Genomic DNA, 16523 nt, shown 5'->3' with positions numbered 1-16523 from the left:
CATCCGTGCCGGGTCTTTACCATCCCCTCCGACCTTCAACTGTCTGAGGCAGAACACTCTGTCTTCAGTAAGGACCTCACCTTTGTCCCCCTTCGCCCAGACCTCAGTGAGTTCCGTGTTCACCATGACGCAGAACTCTTCTTCCGCTGTCTCTGTCTCCGAGCCTACTTTTTCGGCAAGGATTCTTCCACCCCACTGATGACCCCTTCTCCCGTCTTCAACCCTCCTCCTCTTCATGGACACCCCGCTCTGGTCTTCCGCCTGCTCTGGATCTCTTTATTGCTAACGGCCGATGGGACATCAACCTTCTCGACTTCACCGCACCTTGTTCCTACTCCAACCTTACTTCTTCCGAACGCTCTGCTCTCCACTCCCTCCGCACTAATCCTAACCTTACTATTAAACCCGCCAATAAGCGGGTTGCTGTTGTAGTCTGGTGTACTGACCTCTACCTTGCCGAGGCACAGCAACAACTCGCGGATATCTCCCCTTATTTACCCCTTGATCGTGACCTCACTAAAGAGCACTAGGCCATTGTCTCCCACACCATCACCGACTTTATCCGCTCAGGGGATCTGCCATCCACTGCTACCAACCTTATAGTTCCCACACCTCGCACTTCCCGTTTCTACCTCCTACCCAAGATCCATAAGCCTGCCTGTCCTGACAGACCTATTGTCTCAGCTTGCTCCTGCCCCACCGAACTCGTTTCTGCATACCTCGACACGGTTTTATCCCCCCTTGTTCAATTCCTTCCTACCTATGTTCGTGATACTTCTCACACTCTTAAACTTTTCGATGATTTTAAGTTCCTTGCCCTCCACAGCTTTATTTTCACCATGGATGTCCAGTCCCTATATACTTCCATCCCCCATCAGGAAGGTCTTAAAGCTCTACGCTTCTTTTTGGATTCCAGACCTAATCAGTTCCCCTCTACCACCACTCTGCTCCGTCTAGCGGAATTAGTCCTTACTCTTAATAATTTCTCTTTTGGCTCCTCCCACTTACTCCAAACTAAAGGTGTAGCTATGGGCATCCATATGGGTCCTAGCTATGCCTGCCTTTTTGTTGGCTTTGTGGAACAATCTATGTTCCAAACCTATTCTGGTATCTGTCCCCCACTTTTCCTTAGATACATCGACGACTGCATTGGTGCTGCTTCCTGCACACATGCTGAGCTCGTTGACTTCATTAACATTGCCTCTAACTTTCACCCTGCCCTCAAGTTTACTTGGTCCATTTCCAACACCTCCCTCCTCTTTCTGGATCTTACTGTCTCTATCTCTGGAGACAGCTTATCCACTGATGTCTACTATAAGCCTACTGACTCTCACAGCTACCTGGACTATTCCTCTTCTCACCCTGTCTCTTGCAAAAATCCCATCCCCTTCTCGCAATTCCTCCCACTCCGCCGCATCTGCTCTCAGGATGAGGCTTTTCATTCCAGGATGACGGAGATGTCCTCCTTTTTTAAAGAAAGGGGCTTCCCTTCCTCCACCATTAACTCTGCTCTCAAACGCATCTCCCCCATTTCACGCACATCTGCTCTCACTCCATCCTCCCACCACCCCACTAGGAATAGGGTTCCCCTTGTCCTCACCTACCACCCCACCAGCCTCCGGGTCCAACATATAATTCTCCGTAACTTCCGCCATCTCCAACAAAATCCCACCACTAAGCACATCTTTCCCTCCCCCCCTGCTTTCCGCAGGGATCACTCCCTACGTGACTCCCTTGTCCATTCGTCCCCCCATCCCTCCCCAATGATCTCTCTCCTGGCACTTATCCTTATAAGTGGAACAAGTGCTACACATGCCCTTACAGTTCCTCCCTTACCACCATTCAGGGCCCCAGACAGTCCTTCCAGGTGAGGCGACACTTCACCTGTGAGTCGGCTGGGGTGATATACTGCATCTGGTGCTCCCGATGTGGCCTTCTATATATTGGCGAGACCCGACACAGACTGGGAGATTGTTTTGCTGAACATCTACGCTCTGTCCACCAGAGAAATCAGGATCTCCCAGTGGCCACACATTTTAATTCCACATCCCATTCCCATTCTGATATGTCTATCCACAGCCTCCTCTACTGTAAGGATGAAGCCACACTCAGGTTGGAGGAACAACACCTTATATTCCATCTGGGTAGCCTCCAACCTGATGGCATGAACATTGACTTCTCTAACTCCCGCTAATGCCCCACCTCCCCCTCGTACCCCATCTAATATTTATTTATATACACATTCTTTCTCTCTCTCTCCTTTTTCTCCTTCTGTCCCTGTGACTTGCCCATCCTCTGGGTTTTTTCCCCCCCTCCCCCTTTTCCTCCCTGGGCCTCCTGTCCCATGTTCCTCTCATATCCCTTTTGCCAATCACCGGTCCAGCTCTCGGCTCCATTCCTCCCCCTCCTGTCTTCTCCTATCATTTTGGATCTCCCCCTCCCCCTCTCACTTTCAAATCTTTTACTAGCGCTTCCTTTACTTAGTCCTGACGAAGGGTCTCAGCCCGAAACGTCGACTGTACCTCTTCCTAGAGATGCTGCCTGGCCTGTTGCGTTCACCAGCAACTTCGATGTGTGTTCCAGAATCTCATGTTGCTTTTCACATGCATAGATGCTGCAGTATTCTTTCATCTTCATGTTCAGAGCAAGTACGTCTACTACCACAGTCTCCAGAACTGCCACTTGCTAGGAACCAACAGGCATACATATACAACACCAGGATCCACTGCTCAGTCTTCCTACAAATATACTTATTAACAAAATTGAATAGATGACATTTTATCATCATTTCTGCAAAATTTCCCCAATTAGCCAAATAATCCTTCACTTCAGTTTTCTACAATCAGCGCAATACAGCCAGGAGAATTATTTGTGATGAGAACAGTTCAAGCATTACTAAAAAGATCAAATTTTACCAGCTCCTCTCCAGTCACAAGAATGACACATCAGACTGCAGTAATTGGTGACCTACAGAGAACAATTTCCAGCCGATCATTTTCATGCTCAATTGACTGATCACACATTAAAAAAATCAGTCACTACAGTAATCAACCCAATAATTTAATTACACTGCAAATACTAAGAATACTAAGTCCAAACTCGGGCAATTACTCAGATGTCACTTGCTGTACCAATGATGCGCCTTCATTTGGGAAACTCAATGTCACCAGTAATAATTTCAGTGTTTCTACGGTGGTAATATTTGTCCTGAGGATATTTGTCCTGAAAATGTCTAATAATTTCATTGAAGTCCAGTCTTTTGTGCTCAAGAATACATAGCCAATTTTCAGGGGAAGATTTTCAATACACCATTAATGACTGATGTCCATTGTAAACAATTATATCAAATCTGCTATGCACTTCATTTTGACTGTGTTTGCAGCAATTTATCCTGCTTTTTCTACAAAATGAGAAAATCAATAGATGCAGAACCAGTGCTTGCTTTTACATACAAATATCAATGTTATGTTTTCATCTTTTAATTGAGATTCCTGCATTCAAGTGGGAAATCTCTTTCAAATCTTGTGCTGCCATCTGTCCTAATACTGAAAAGCTAACAGAGCAGCAATCTCCATTTCAGAGACATTTCGGTGATAAAGGAATAGAACAGTCAAGGAATAGACGATGTCTGATAATTTTATGGGCTGAATTTCTCCAACAGAATCCAACGCTATATCAATTTCCAGTTCAATGCCACCATTGTATTAATATTCCATTAGGACTATTACATGAGCGATCATCAAGGCAAACAATAATATCTCACCAAAATCAATGCAACTTTGAAAGTTTATCCATTGTTCTGAGCAAATTATGTATCATGCAAAACCATTAGTTGCAAAACGTAGTACCACGATGGCATCATTATAAACAGTCCTGATGGTAACAATAGATTTGTTAAAAGGTATGTAGGATATTTATAATGTCAGGCTTCTGGTGCAATGATTTTGAATTAATTAGATTAGGACTCAGCATGCTGTCTTCAGCTTTAGTGCTTTTTAAAAATATTTCCTAGCTTCGATCACATCTACAACCACAGTAGAAAGCACATACACAGTACCAAGTACAATGATGCACCCTTCTACAACTATGTTGACATCACCCGGGGCAGGTAACATCCATGCAACAACTCTTCACAAAATAGCAAGAAATACCTCCTAATCTAAAATAAAACTGAGATATCAAAAATTCTTCCTTTACTAATAACCAATACAGTAGCTATCAAAATACATAGTGATGAAAATCCAGCCAAATTCTTCAGTTGAAAGGATATTTAACATTGCTGAAATAAATCTTAGGAAAATCAATCACCTTTGAATGCTGGGAAGTAGCTAGATATGTCAGAAATCTAATGCGCAATGAGATTCAAAGCAGTTTGCCAATGTAGATTGAAATACATATTCACAATTCTTTTAAAGTTTGTTGAAGTCCAGTCTTTTCTACTCCAGAATACATGATCTCTTTTGGGGGTATGAAGAGAGAAAGATTTTGAATACCAATATAATGCTTGAAGTTCATTGCAAAGTGTACTATCAGAACTGCAATTCTCTCTCCAAAACATGTTTTTTGGGTAATTTTATTCTTCTTCATTTTGTCCATTTCCACAGCAAATTTCCTGCTTCCTGTTTCAATAGAGAATCAATGGATGTAGAAACAGTTACTTCCCTTTTATATGTGTACATCGCTATTATGTTTTCACATTTTATCTGAGATTCCAGCAATCAAGCTGCAGATATCATTGAAGGAGAGTATAGTCAGACTTTATTGATCTCAGGGGGAAACTGGTTTTCGTTACAGTTGCACCATAAATAATAAATAGTCATAGAACCATAAATAGTTAAATAGTAATATGTAAATTATGCCAGTAAATTATGAAATAAGTCCAGGACCAGCCTATCGGCAGTAAAGACATATGTCCAATAACAGGGAAAATAACACATGTGAGACTCTGTTTCTGAAGTATTCTTACGATAAATGAAGAGAGGAGACACAAAATAGAACATGTTTGAGAATTTTGCCTGCTCAAGTACTCCAACATAGCTCAAGGCAAAACAATTTCCAATTGAATATCATCAAGGATCAAATATTCCTTTGGGAGTATTCCAGAGCACATGATGGATCTTTAAATAAAACAATAATATTCTGCCCAGAACCTATGTAATTATTTATGCCTGTCCATTGTGTTAATCACTTTACATATCAAGTCAGAATAGCTTGTTGGAAAAGAGCAGTATTTTGATGGCATCATTGTAGATAGGCCTGATGCTAGTAATAGTTTCACTGAATAATGTGAATGAAATTATTAAACTCGGGCATCTGATGACATGCTTTTGAACTAATTAATTAGGACTCAGCATGCTGTCTTTAGTTTAAGTGCTATTTTATTTTCTTTCCTAGGATCGCACAATTCTACAACCACAGTAAAAAGCACGTCCACAGTACGAAGTACAATGACGAGCCCTTCTACAAATGTGTCGACATCACCTGTGGCAGGTAACATCCATGCAACAACTCTTCAAAAGATAGCAAGAAATGCATCGTAATCAAAAAAATTAACATGCCAAACATTCTCCCTTTACTTTTGACCACTACAGTGGATATCAAAATACATAGTGATGAAAATCCAGCCAAATTGTTCATTTGAAAGGATATTTAACATTGCTGAAATAAATCTCAAGAAAATCAATCACCTTTGAATGCTGGGAAGTAGCTAGATATCTCAGAAATCTAATGCATAATGAGATTCAAAACAGTTTCCCAATGTAGATTAAAATACATATTCACAATTCTTTTAAAGTTTGTTGAAGTCCAGTGTTTTCTACTCCAGAATACATGATCTCCTTTGTGGGTATGAGGAGAGAAAGGTTTTGAAATCCGCTATTATGCTTGAAGTTCATTGCAAGTATTTCTATCAGAACTGCAATGCCTTCTCCAAAACATGTGTTTTTGGGTAATTTTATTCTGATGAAAATGCAGCCATAATTTTATTGTTAAGATATTTATCGCTGCTAAAATACCTCTCAAGAAATTAAACACTGGTTAATGCCGGGACGTAGTTAGTTATGCCAGAAATCTAATGCATACAGAGATTCAACACAGATTGCCAAAGTGGATTGGAATTAATTTTCACAATGTCTAACAATTTCGTTGAAGTCCAGTCTTTTCTGCTCAAGAATACATAGTCAATCTTCAGGGGAAGAAAGGGAAAGATTTTCAATGCACCAATAATGCCTGATGTCCATTGTAAATAATTATATCAAATCTGCTATGTGCTTCATTTTGACTGTGTTTGCAGCAATTATCCTGCTTTTTCTACCAAATGAGACAATCAGAAGATGAAGAACCAGTGCTTGCTCTTACATACAGATACCGCTGTTATGTCTTCATCTTTTTATTGAGATTCCTGCATTCAAGTGGGAAATTTCTTTCAAATCTTGTGCTGCTATCTGTTGTAATACATAAAAGTTAACAGAACAGCAATCTCCAATTCGCAGACATTCCGATGATAAAGGAATAGAAGAGTCAAGGAATAGACGATGTCTGATAATTTTATGGGTTGAATTTCTCCAGCAGAATCCAACGCTATTTCAATTAGCAGTTCAACACCATCTTTGTATTGATATCCCATTGGGACTATTACATGAGAGATTGTCAAGGCAAACAATATAACTCACCAGAATCAATGCAATTTTGAAAGTTTATCCATAGTTCTGAGCACGCTATGTATCATGCAAAACTGTTGGTTGGCAAAGAGTATTACCATGATGGCATCATTATAAACAGCCCTGATGGTATCAATAGATTTGTTAAAAGATATGAGGGATATTAATAATGTCAGGCTTCTAGCGAAATGATTTGGAATTAATTAAATTAGGACTCAGCATGCTGTCTTTAGCTTAAGTGCTATTTTATATATATTTGCTAGCTTCGACCACTTCTATAACCACAGTAGAAAGCACGTCCACAGTACGAAGTACAATGACAAGCCCTTCTACAACTGTGTGGACATCACCTGGGGCAGGTAACATCCATGCAACAACTCTTCACAATATATCAAGAAGTACCTCATAATCGAAAAAAATTAACATGCCAAACATTCTTCCTTTATTTTTGACCACTACAGTAGCTATCAAAATACATAGTGATGAAATTCCAGCCAAATTCTTTATTTGAAAGGATATTTAACACTGCTGATCTAAATTGCAAGAAAATTAATCACCTTTGAATGCTGGGAAGTAGCTAGATATGTCAGAAATCTAATCCATACTGAGATTCATAACAGAGTGCAATGTGGATTGAAATATATATTCACAATTCTTTTAAAGTTTGCTGAAGTCCAGTCTTTTCAACTTGAGAATACAGTGGAATGCAAAAGTTTGGTCAACCCTGGTCAAAATTTTTGTTACTGTGAATAGCTAAGCGAGTAAAAGATGACCTGATTTCCAAAAGGCATAAATCTTCAGATGACACATTTCTTTAATATTTTAAGCAAGATTACTTTTTACAGTTTCAAAATGAGAAAAAAGGGAAAGGGCCCGAAGCAAAAGTTTGGGCCCCCTGCATGGTGATGCACCATCAATAACTCCAAAAGACTGGACGTAAATACTGAAAGGCTTTTATTAGCAGTAAAATGTGACCTCCAGCGTGCTGAATGTCTGCCCCTGGACTGAGAGGAAGAGCCATGGCCCAGTCGCCTTTATTCAGGGTCTTTGGGAGGAGCCACAGGGGCAGTCAGCAGATATTGGCGCAGCTCGTCACTTATAAACGAGGACCCTCTGTCACTGTGGATATAGCATGGGTATCCCAACAGAGTGAAGAGCTTGCGCAGGGCTTTTATCACTGACGTGGTAGTGGTATCGGGGCAGGGGATGGCGAAGGGGAACCACGAGTACTCACTGATAACGTTAAGAAAGTACACATTGCAGTCAGGGGAGGGAAGGGGGCCCTTAAAATCAACACTCAGTTACTCAAAGGGGCGGGTGGCCTTGATTAGTTGTGCCTTTTCAGGTCGGTAGAAATGTGGTTTGCACTCTGCGCAGACTTGGCAGTCCCTGGTCATCGTCTTGATCTCCTCAAGGGGGTAAGGCAGGTTCCGGGCTTTCACGAAGTGGAAAAGCCGGGTGACCCCCGGGTGGCAAAGATCTAGATGTAGGGCGTACAGCCGGTTGATCTGCGCGCTGGCGCACTTTCCCCGGGATAGGGCATTGGAGGGCTCGTTGAGCTTCCCAGGCCTGTACAAGATGTCATAGTTGAAGGTGGAGAGTTCATCTTCACCTCAGAATTTTATCATTTTTGATTTTGCCCCCACAGTTGGTTACTAAACATGAATGCGACTGAGTGCTGGTCAGTCAGCAGGGTGAACTTTTTGCCGGCGAGATAGTGCCTCCAGTGCCAAATAGCTTCCACTACGGCCTAAGCCTCTTTCTCCGCCGCGGAGTGCTGAATTTCAGGGCCTTGAAGGGTACGGGAGAAGAACGCCACTGGTCTTCCCGCCTGGTCGAGGGTAGCAGCCAGCGCAAAGTCAGAGGCGTCACTCCCTACTTGGAAGGGAATGGCCTCATCCACCGCATGCATTGCTGCTTTGGCAATGTCCCCTTTTATGCGGCTGAAGGCCGCACGGGCCTTGGCTGAGAGGGTGAATATGGTGGACTTGACCAGGGGGCGGGCCTTGTCTGCGTAGTTAGAGACCCATTGGGCGTAATATGAAAAGAAGCCCAGGCACCTTTTGAGGGCTCTGAGGGTGTTGAGAAGAGGGAAATCCAACAGGGGGCACATACGGTCGGGGTCGAGGCCAATGACTCTATTCTCCACGACACACTCAAGGATAGGAAGTCGGGTGGTTCCGAACACACACTTGTCCTTGTTATAGGTGAGATAGAAAGCTTTGGCTGCTTGGAGAAATTTTTGGAGGTTGTTGTCGTGATCCTGCCAGTCGTGACCGCAGATGGTGATGTCATCCAGATATGGGAACGTGGCCTTCTATTGGCACTGGTCCACCATCCGGTCCATTTCCCTCTGGAAGACAGATACACCATTCGTGACACTGAAGGGGATGCGCAGGAAGTGATAAAGCCTGCCGTCCACCTCGAAGGCGGTGTAAGGGCGGTCCTCCCAGCGGATGGGGAGCTGGTGGTAAGCAGATTTTAGGTCTATGGTCGAGTACACCTTGTACTGTGCTATCTGATTGACCATATCCGTGATGCGGGGTAGAGGGTATGCATCGAGCTGTGTGAGCCTCTTGATGGTCTGGCTATAGTCCACGACCATCCTATTTTTCTCCCCATTCCGAACTACGACCACCTGCGCCCTCCAAGGACTTGTGCTTACCTCAATGACCCCCTCCCTAAGCAGCTGCTGCACCTCCGACTTAATGAAGGCTCTGTCCCCTGCGCTGTACCTGCTGCTTTTAGTTGTCACAGGTTTACAGTCGGGGTCAGGTTGGGGAACAGCGGTGGGGGAGGGATCTTGAGGGTGGAGAGGCCGCAAGTGGTGTCGGTAGTCCAGCCATTGGCATGGTGTTGGGTGGGATGTGTGGGTCGGTGTGTGTGGGTGGTCAGTAGCGGGGTATGTGACGTATTGCTACAAAACTGAGGATTTACGACAGTGATTGGTGGGAGGGGCCAATCATACTCCATTGTCACGCTTTTCAGGTGGCTCTGGAAGTCGAGCCCTAATAGCACAGGGGCACACAGTTGAGGCAAGTCTCAATATTCTGTGCCCTGCACCACTAGCGTCGCTACACATCCCCACCGGATGTCTGTTGTATGCGACCCAGAAGCCATGGCGACCCTCTGACTTACCAGCCGTATTGCGAGTCCGCAATGCCACACCGTGTCCAGGTGGATAAAACTCTCCATGCTGCCTGTGTCAAACAGGCAGCTTGTCCTGTGCCCCTCCACCAGGATGTCCATCATTGACCTTGTGAGCTGCTGGGGAGCGCTTTGGTTGAGGATCAGAGAGGCCAGGGTTGAGTCGCTGTCTTGGTCCGGTGCGGTGGGGTGCCCTGTGAGCACCCATTGGTTGTTGGCCGTGGGAGGTGGCGCTGCTCAGTCCCGCTCGCCGTTTGGACTTACAGACCTTGGCAAAGTCGCCCTTCTTTCCGCAGCTGGAGCGGGTAGCTTCTCGGGCTGGGCAGCGTTTCCGGGGCTGCATCTCCAGTCCGCAGAAGTAGCACTTCGCGGACTCGCGACTGGCAGCAGCCGAGGTCGATTCGCCAGTGGGTTGCAGGGTCTGCAGCTCCTACAAGGCTTCGGGGGATCGCGTGCCTGGAGAGCCTCAGAGTTGTGCAGAGCGGCCTCCAGCGTGTCAGCCAGCTCGATCACCGAACGTATGGTAAAATCAGCTTTTTCCAGCAGCCACTGGCGCACGTACACTGACCTGGTCCCCATGACGAAGGTGTCTCTCACTAGGAGCTCCGCATGCTGTTCTGCTGTCAGTTCTTGGCAGCTGCAGGTCCGCACGAGCGTCTGTAGTGTCCCGACAAACTCAGCACTAGATTGCCCAGGCCGCTGTTGCCACGTCGCTAAGCGAAGCCGCGCATAGGTGGTGTTTACCGGCCGCAGGTATTGTCCTTTGAGGGCGCTCATCGCGCTGTCGTAGCTCGGCAGGTCTCTGATCATCGAGTAGACCCTAGGACTGGCTCTGGAAAGGAGAACTCTGCGCTTCACTGTGGACTCGGTCACTTCAATTTCCTCGAGGTATGATTCTAAGCAGGCTAGCTAGAGTTCGAAAGCGTTTCCAGCTTCAGGTATTTGTGGGTCGAGGTCTAACTCGTCGGGTCTCAGGACGGGTTCCATGCTTTAAAATTACTGCTAATAAAATTGATGCACCATCAATAACTCCAAAGGACTGGAGGCAGAGTAAATACTGAAAGGCTTTTATTAGCAGTAAAATGTGACCTCCAGCATGCTGAGTATCTGCCCCTGGACTGAGAGGAGGAGCTATGGCCTAATCACCTTTATTCAGGGGTCTTTGGGAGGAGCCACAGGGGCAGTCAGCAGAGGGGCGTGTCCAAACAGGTAACCCAGTTACAACATATAAATATGGTTTACCACACTTAGTAACACCCCTATGGCAAGTATCACAGCTTGTAAATGCTTTTTGTAGCCAGCTAAGAGTCTTTCATTTCTTGTTCGGGGGACTCATTCTTCCTTACAAAAGGCTTCTAGTTCTGTGAGATTCTTGGGCCGTCTTGCATGTATAGGTCTTTTGAGGTCTATCCACAGATCCTCGATGATGTTCAGATCAGGGGACTGTGAGGGCCATGGCAAAACCTTCAGTTTGCGCCTCTTGATGTAGTCCATTGTGGATTTTGAGGTGTGTTTAGGTTCATTATCCTGTTGTAGAAGCCATCCTCTTTTCATCTTCAGCTTTTTTACAGACGGTGTGATGTTTGCTTCCAGAATTTGCTGGTATTTAACTGAAATTATTCTTCCCTCTACCAGTGAAATGTTCCCCGTGCCACTGGCTGCAACACAAGCCCAAAGCATGATCAATCCACCCCCGTGTTTAACAGTTGAAGAGGTGTTCCTTTCATGAAATTCTTCACCCTTTTTTCTCCAAACATACCTTTGCTCATTGTAGCCAAAAAGTTCTATTTTAACTTCATCAGTCCACAGGACTAGTTTCCAAAATGCATCAGGCTTGTTTGGATGTTCCTTTGCAAATTACTGATGCTGAATTTTGTGGTGAGGACACAGGTAAGGTTTTCATTTGATGACTCATCCATGAAGGTCACATTTGTGCAGGTGTCGCTGCACCGTAGAACAGAGCACCACCACTCCAGAATCTGCTAAATCTTCCTACAGGTCTTTTGCAGTCAAATGGGGGTTTTGATTTGCCTTTCTAGCAATCCTACGAGCAGTTCTCTTGGAAGTTTTCTTGATCTTCCAGACCTCAGCTTGACCTCCACCGTTCCTGTTAACTGCCATTTCTTAATTACATTATGAACTGAAAAAACGGCTATCTGAAAACGCTTTGCTACCTTTTTATAGCCTTCTGCTGCTTTGTGGGTATCAATTATTTTAATTTTCAGAGTGCTAGGCAGCTGCGAAGAGGAGCCCATGGCTGCTGATTGTTGTGGCTAACGTGTGAGGAGTCAGGGTATTTATAAGCTTTGAAATTTGCATAACCTGGATTTTCCTAACAAGGATTGTGAACAAGTCATTGCCCTGACAAGCTACTTAAGGTCTGAGACCTTGGTAAATGTTATCTGAGAGCTCAAATCTCTTGGGGTGCCCAAACTTTTGCATGGTGCTCCTTTCCTTATTTTTCACTCTAAAATTGTACAAAACATCAAGACACACTAATCTTGAAAAGAGTGTTTCATCTTTAACTTTCTGACTTTTGGAGATCAGTTCATCTTCTACTCACTTAACTATTCACAGTAACAGAAATTTTGAACAGGTGTGCCCAAACTTTTGTGTGCCACTGTACATGATCTCTTTTGGGGGTATGAGGAGAGAAAGATTTTGAATACCGCTATTATGCTTGAAATCATTGCAAATATTTCTATCAGAACTGCAATGCCCTCTACAAAACATGTTTTTGTCGGTAATTTTATTGTTCTTCATTTTGTCCATTTCTACAGCAATTTTCCTGCTTCCTGTTTAATAGAGACAATCAATAGCTGTAGAACCAGTATTGCCCTTTTATATATCTACATCAATGTTATGTTTTCACATTTTATCTGAGATTCCAGCATTCAAGCTGCATCTATCTCTGAAAGAGCATAATGACATATGTCCATTAACAGGGAAGATAACACAGCATCCATATCCGATTCTGAGATATTCTTATGATAAATGAAGAGAGGAGACAAGAAATAGACCACGTTTGATAAATTTGCCTGCTCAATTTCTCGAACAGAGCTCAAGGCAAATTCAATTTGCAGTTGAACACTATCAATGATCAAATATTCCTTTGGGATCATTTCAGATCACATGACGGATCTTTAAAGAAAACAATAATATTCTGCCCAGAAACTATGTAAATATTTTGTCTGTCCATTGTGTTGCCAACTTTTTATATCAAGGCAGAATAGATTGTTGGAAAAGAGCAGTAGCTTCATCACATCATTATAAGCAGGCCTGTTGCTAGTTATAGTTCCGTTGAAGGGTGTGAATGAAATTGACTTCCTTAGACTTCCTTTACTAATAACCAATACAGTAGCTATCAAAATACATAGTGATGAAAATCCAGCCAAATTCTTCATTTGAAAGGATATTTAACATTGCTGAAATAAATCTCAAGAAAATCAATCACCTTTGAGAGCTGGGAAGTAGCTCGATATGTCAGAAACCTAATGCGTACTGAGATTTAAAACAGTGCGCCAATGTAGATTGAAATTCATATTCACAATTCTTTTAAAGTTTGTTGAAGTCCAGTCTTTTCTACTCCAGAATACATGATCTCTTTTGGGGGTATGAGTAGAGAAATATTTTGAATACCTCCATAATGCTTCAAGTTCATTGCAAAAACTACTATCAGAACTGCAAAGCCCTCTCCAAAATGTGTTTTTTGGATAACTTCAGTCTTCTTCATTTTGTCAATTTCCACAGCAAAGTTCCTGCTTCCTGTTTCAATAAAGAATCATTGGATGTAGAAACAGTTACTTCCCTTTTATATATGGGCATCTATGTTATGTTTTCACATTTTATCTGAGATTCCAGCATTCAAGCTGCGTATAACTTTGAAAGAGCATAATGACAGATGTCGAATAACAGGGAAGACAACACACACAAGACTCTGTTTCTGAGATATTCTTATGATAAATGAAGAAAGGACACACGAGATAGAACATGTTTGATAATTTTGCCTGCTCAAGTACTCCAATAGAGTTCAAGGCAAATTCAATTTGCAGTTGAACATCATCAATGTTCAAATATTCCTTTGGGAATGTTCCAGAGCATCTGATGGATCTCTAAAGAAAACAATAAAATTCTGCCCAGAATCAATGTAGTTATTCATGTCTATCCATTGTGTTGATCACTTTCCATATCAAGGCAGAACAGATTGTTGAAAAAGAGCACTACCTTGATGGCATCATTACCCACAAGACTGATGGTAGTGATAGCTTCGTTGAAGGATATGAATTAAATGAATAAGTTCAGGCCTCAGAGAAAATGCTTTTGAATTAATTAGATTAAGACTCAGCATGCAGTCTTTAGCATAAGTACTTTTTTTTTTAATTCCTAGCTTCGACCACTTCCATAACCACAGTAGAAAGCACATCCACAGAGCCAAGTACGACGAGCACTTCTACAACGGTGTCAACATCAGCTGGGGCAGGTAACATCCATGCAACAACTTTTCACATAATAGCAAGAAATACCTCCTAATCTAAAAAAAGCTGAGATGTCAAAAATTCTTCCTTTACTTATAACCAATATAGTAAGCTATCAAAATACATAGTGATGAAAATCCAGCCAATTCTTCATTTGAAAGGATATTTAACACAGCTGAAATAAATCACAAGAAATTTAATCACCTTTGAATATCAGGAAGTAGCTAGATGTGTCAGAAATCTAATCCATATAGAGATTCAAGACAAATTGCATTGTGGATTGAAATACATATTCACAATTCTTTTAAAGTTTGTTGAAGTCCAGTCTTTTCTACTTCAGAATACATGAACTGTTTTTGTGGTATGAAGACAGAAAGATTTTGAATACCGCTATTATGCTTGAAATTCATTGCAAATAGTTCTATCAGAACTGCAATGCCCTCTCAAAACCTTTCTTAAGTTTATTGTTCTTCATTTTGTCCATTTCTACAACAATTTTCCTGCTTTCTGTTGCAACAGAGACAATTATTAGATGTAGAAACAGTACTTCCCATTTATATATGTAGATCGATAATAAGTTTTCACATTTTATCAGACATCCCAGCATTCAAGCTGCATATATCTTTGAAAGAGCATAATGACATATATCCGATAACATGGAATATAACACAGCAAGAAAAGTCCATTTTTGAGATACAATAATTGCAGAGAGGAGTCAAAAAATAGACCATGTTGGATAATTTTGCCTGCTCAATTTCTCCAAAAGAGCTCAAGGGAAATTCAATTTGCCGTTGAACACCATGAATGATAAAATATTCCTTTTGGAGTATTTCAGAGCAAATGATGGATCTTTTAAAAAAAAATAATATTCTGCCAAGGGTATATGTAATTATTCCTGTCTGTCTGTTGTGTTGATCACTTTCCATATCAAGGCAGAACAGATGGTTGGAAAAGAACAGTTGCTTGATGGCATCATTATACACAGGCCTGATGGAAGTAATAGTTTCATTGAAGGATATGAATGAAATGAATAACCTCAGACCTCTGAGAAAATGCTTTTGAATTAATTAGATTAGGACTGAGCATGCTGTCTTTTGCTTAAGTGCTAATTTTTTTTTTTCAAATTTCCCAGATTGGACCACTTCCATAACCACAGCTGAAAGCATGTCCACAGAGCCAAGTACAATGACAATCCCTTCTACAACTGTGTCGACATCACCTGTGACAGGTACCATCCATGCAACAAGATAGCAAGAAATAGCTTCTTTTCAAAATAAAATTAACATGGCAAACAGTCTTCCTTTACTTTTTACCATTAGACTAGCTATCAAAATATACAGTGATGAAAATCCAGCTAAATTTTTCAATTGAAAGGATATTTAACACTGCTGAAAAAAATCTCAAGAAAATTAATCACCTTTGAATGCTGGGATGTAGCTAGATATGTCAGAAATATAATGCATACTGAGATTCAAAACAGTTTGCCAATGTGGATTGAAATAAGTTTTCAGAATTTTTTAGACGATTATTAAAGTCCTATCTTCTCTACTTGAGGTTAACTGATCTCTTTTGGGGTTGCGAGTAGAGAAAGGTTTTGAACAGCACAATTAAGCTTGAAGTTCATTGCAAATATTTCTATGAGAACTGCAATGCCTTCTCCAAAAATTTTTTGGGGTAATTTTCTTCTTCTTCATTTTGTCCATTTCTACAGCAATTTTCCTGCTTGTTGTTTCAATAGAGACAATGAATAGATGTACAAACAGTACTTCCCTTTATATATGTACATCGATATTATGTTTTCACATTGTATCTAAGTTTCCAGCATTCAAGCTGCATATATCTTTGAAAGAGGGTAATGACATATGTCCAATAATAGGGAAGATAACACAGCACAAAAATCTATTTCTAAATATTCCTTATACTTTATACTTTATTGTCGCCAAACAATTGATACAAGAACATACCATCATCACAGCGATATTTAATTCTGCACTTCCTGTTCCCTGGATTACAAATCGATAGTAAATATTAAAAATTTAAATTATAAATCATAAATAGAAAATAGAAAACTGGAAAGTAAGGTAGTGCAAAAAAACTGAGAGGCAGGTCCAGATATTTGGAGGGTACGGCCCAGATTCCGGTCAGAGTCCGTTCAGCAGTCTTATCACAGTTGCAAAGAAGCTGTTCCCAAACCTGGCCATACGAGTCTTCAAGCTCCTAAGCCTTTTTCCAAGGGAAGAGG

General features: G+C 42.0%; 1 protein-coding gene across 1 annotated transcript in view; it reads left to right on the top strand.

The window, feature by feature from the left end:
• LOC134345925 (mucin-2-like) overlaps positions 1 to 16523 on the top strand; it is a 69910-nt gene that overhangs the window by 29569 nt on the left and 23818 nt on the right. The window contains exons 2-4 of the mRNA XM_063047277.1: positions 5395 to 5490; positions 14194 to 14286; positions 15414 to 15509. Of these exons, the coding sequence (XP_062903347.1) occupies positions 5395 to 5490; positions 14194 to 14286; positions 15414 to 15509 (285 nt within the window). The remainder of the gene's footprint in view (positions 1 to 5394; positions 5491 to 14193; positions 14287 to 15413; positions 15510 to 16523) is intronic.

The sequence above is a fragment of the Mobula hypostoma genome, chromosome 4 (genome assembly GCF_963921235.1).
Source record: "Mobula hypostoma chromosome 4, sMobHyp1.1, whole genome shotgun sequence".
In the NCBI taxonomy this organism is placed as follows: Eukaryota; Metazoa; Chordata; class Chondrichthyes; order Myliobatiformes; family Myliobatidae; genus Mobula; species Mobula hypostoma.
This window is presented reverse-complemented; position numbering and strand designations above follow the sequence as displayed.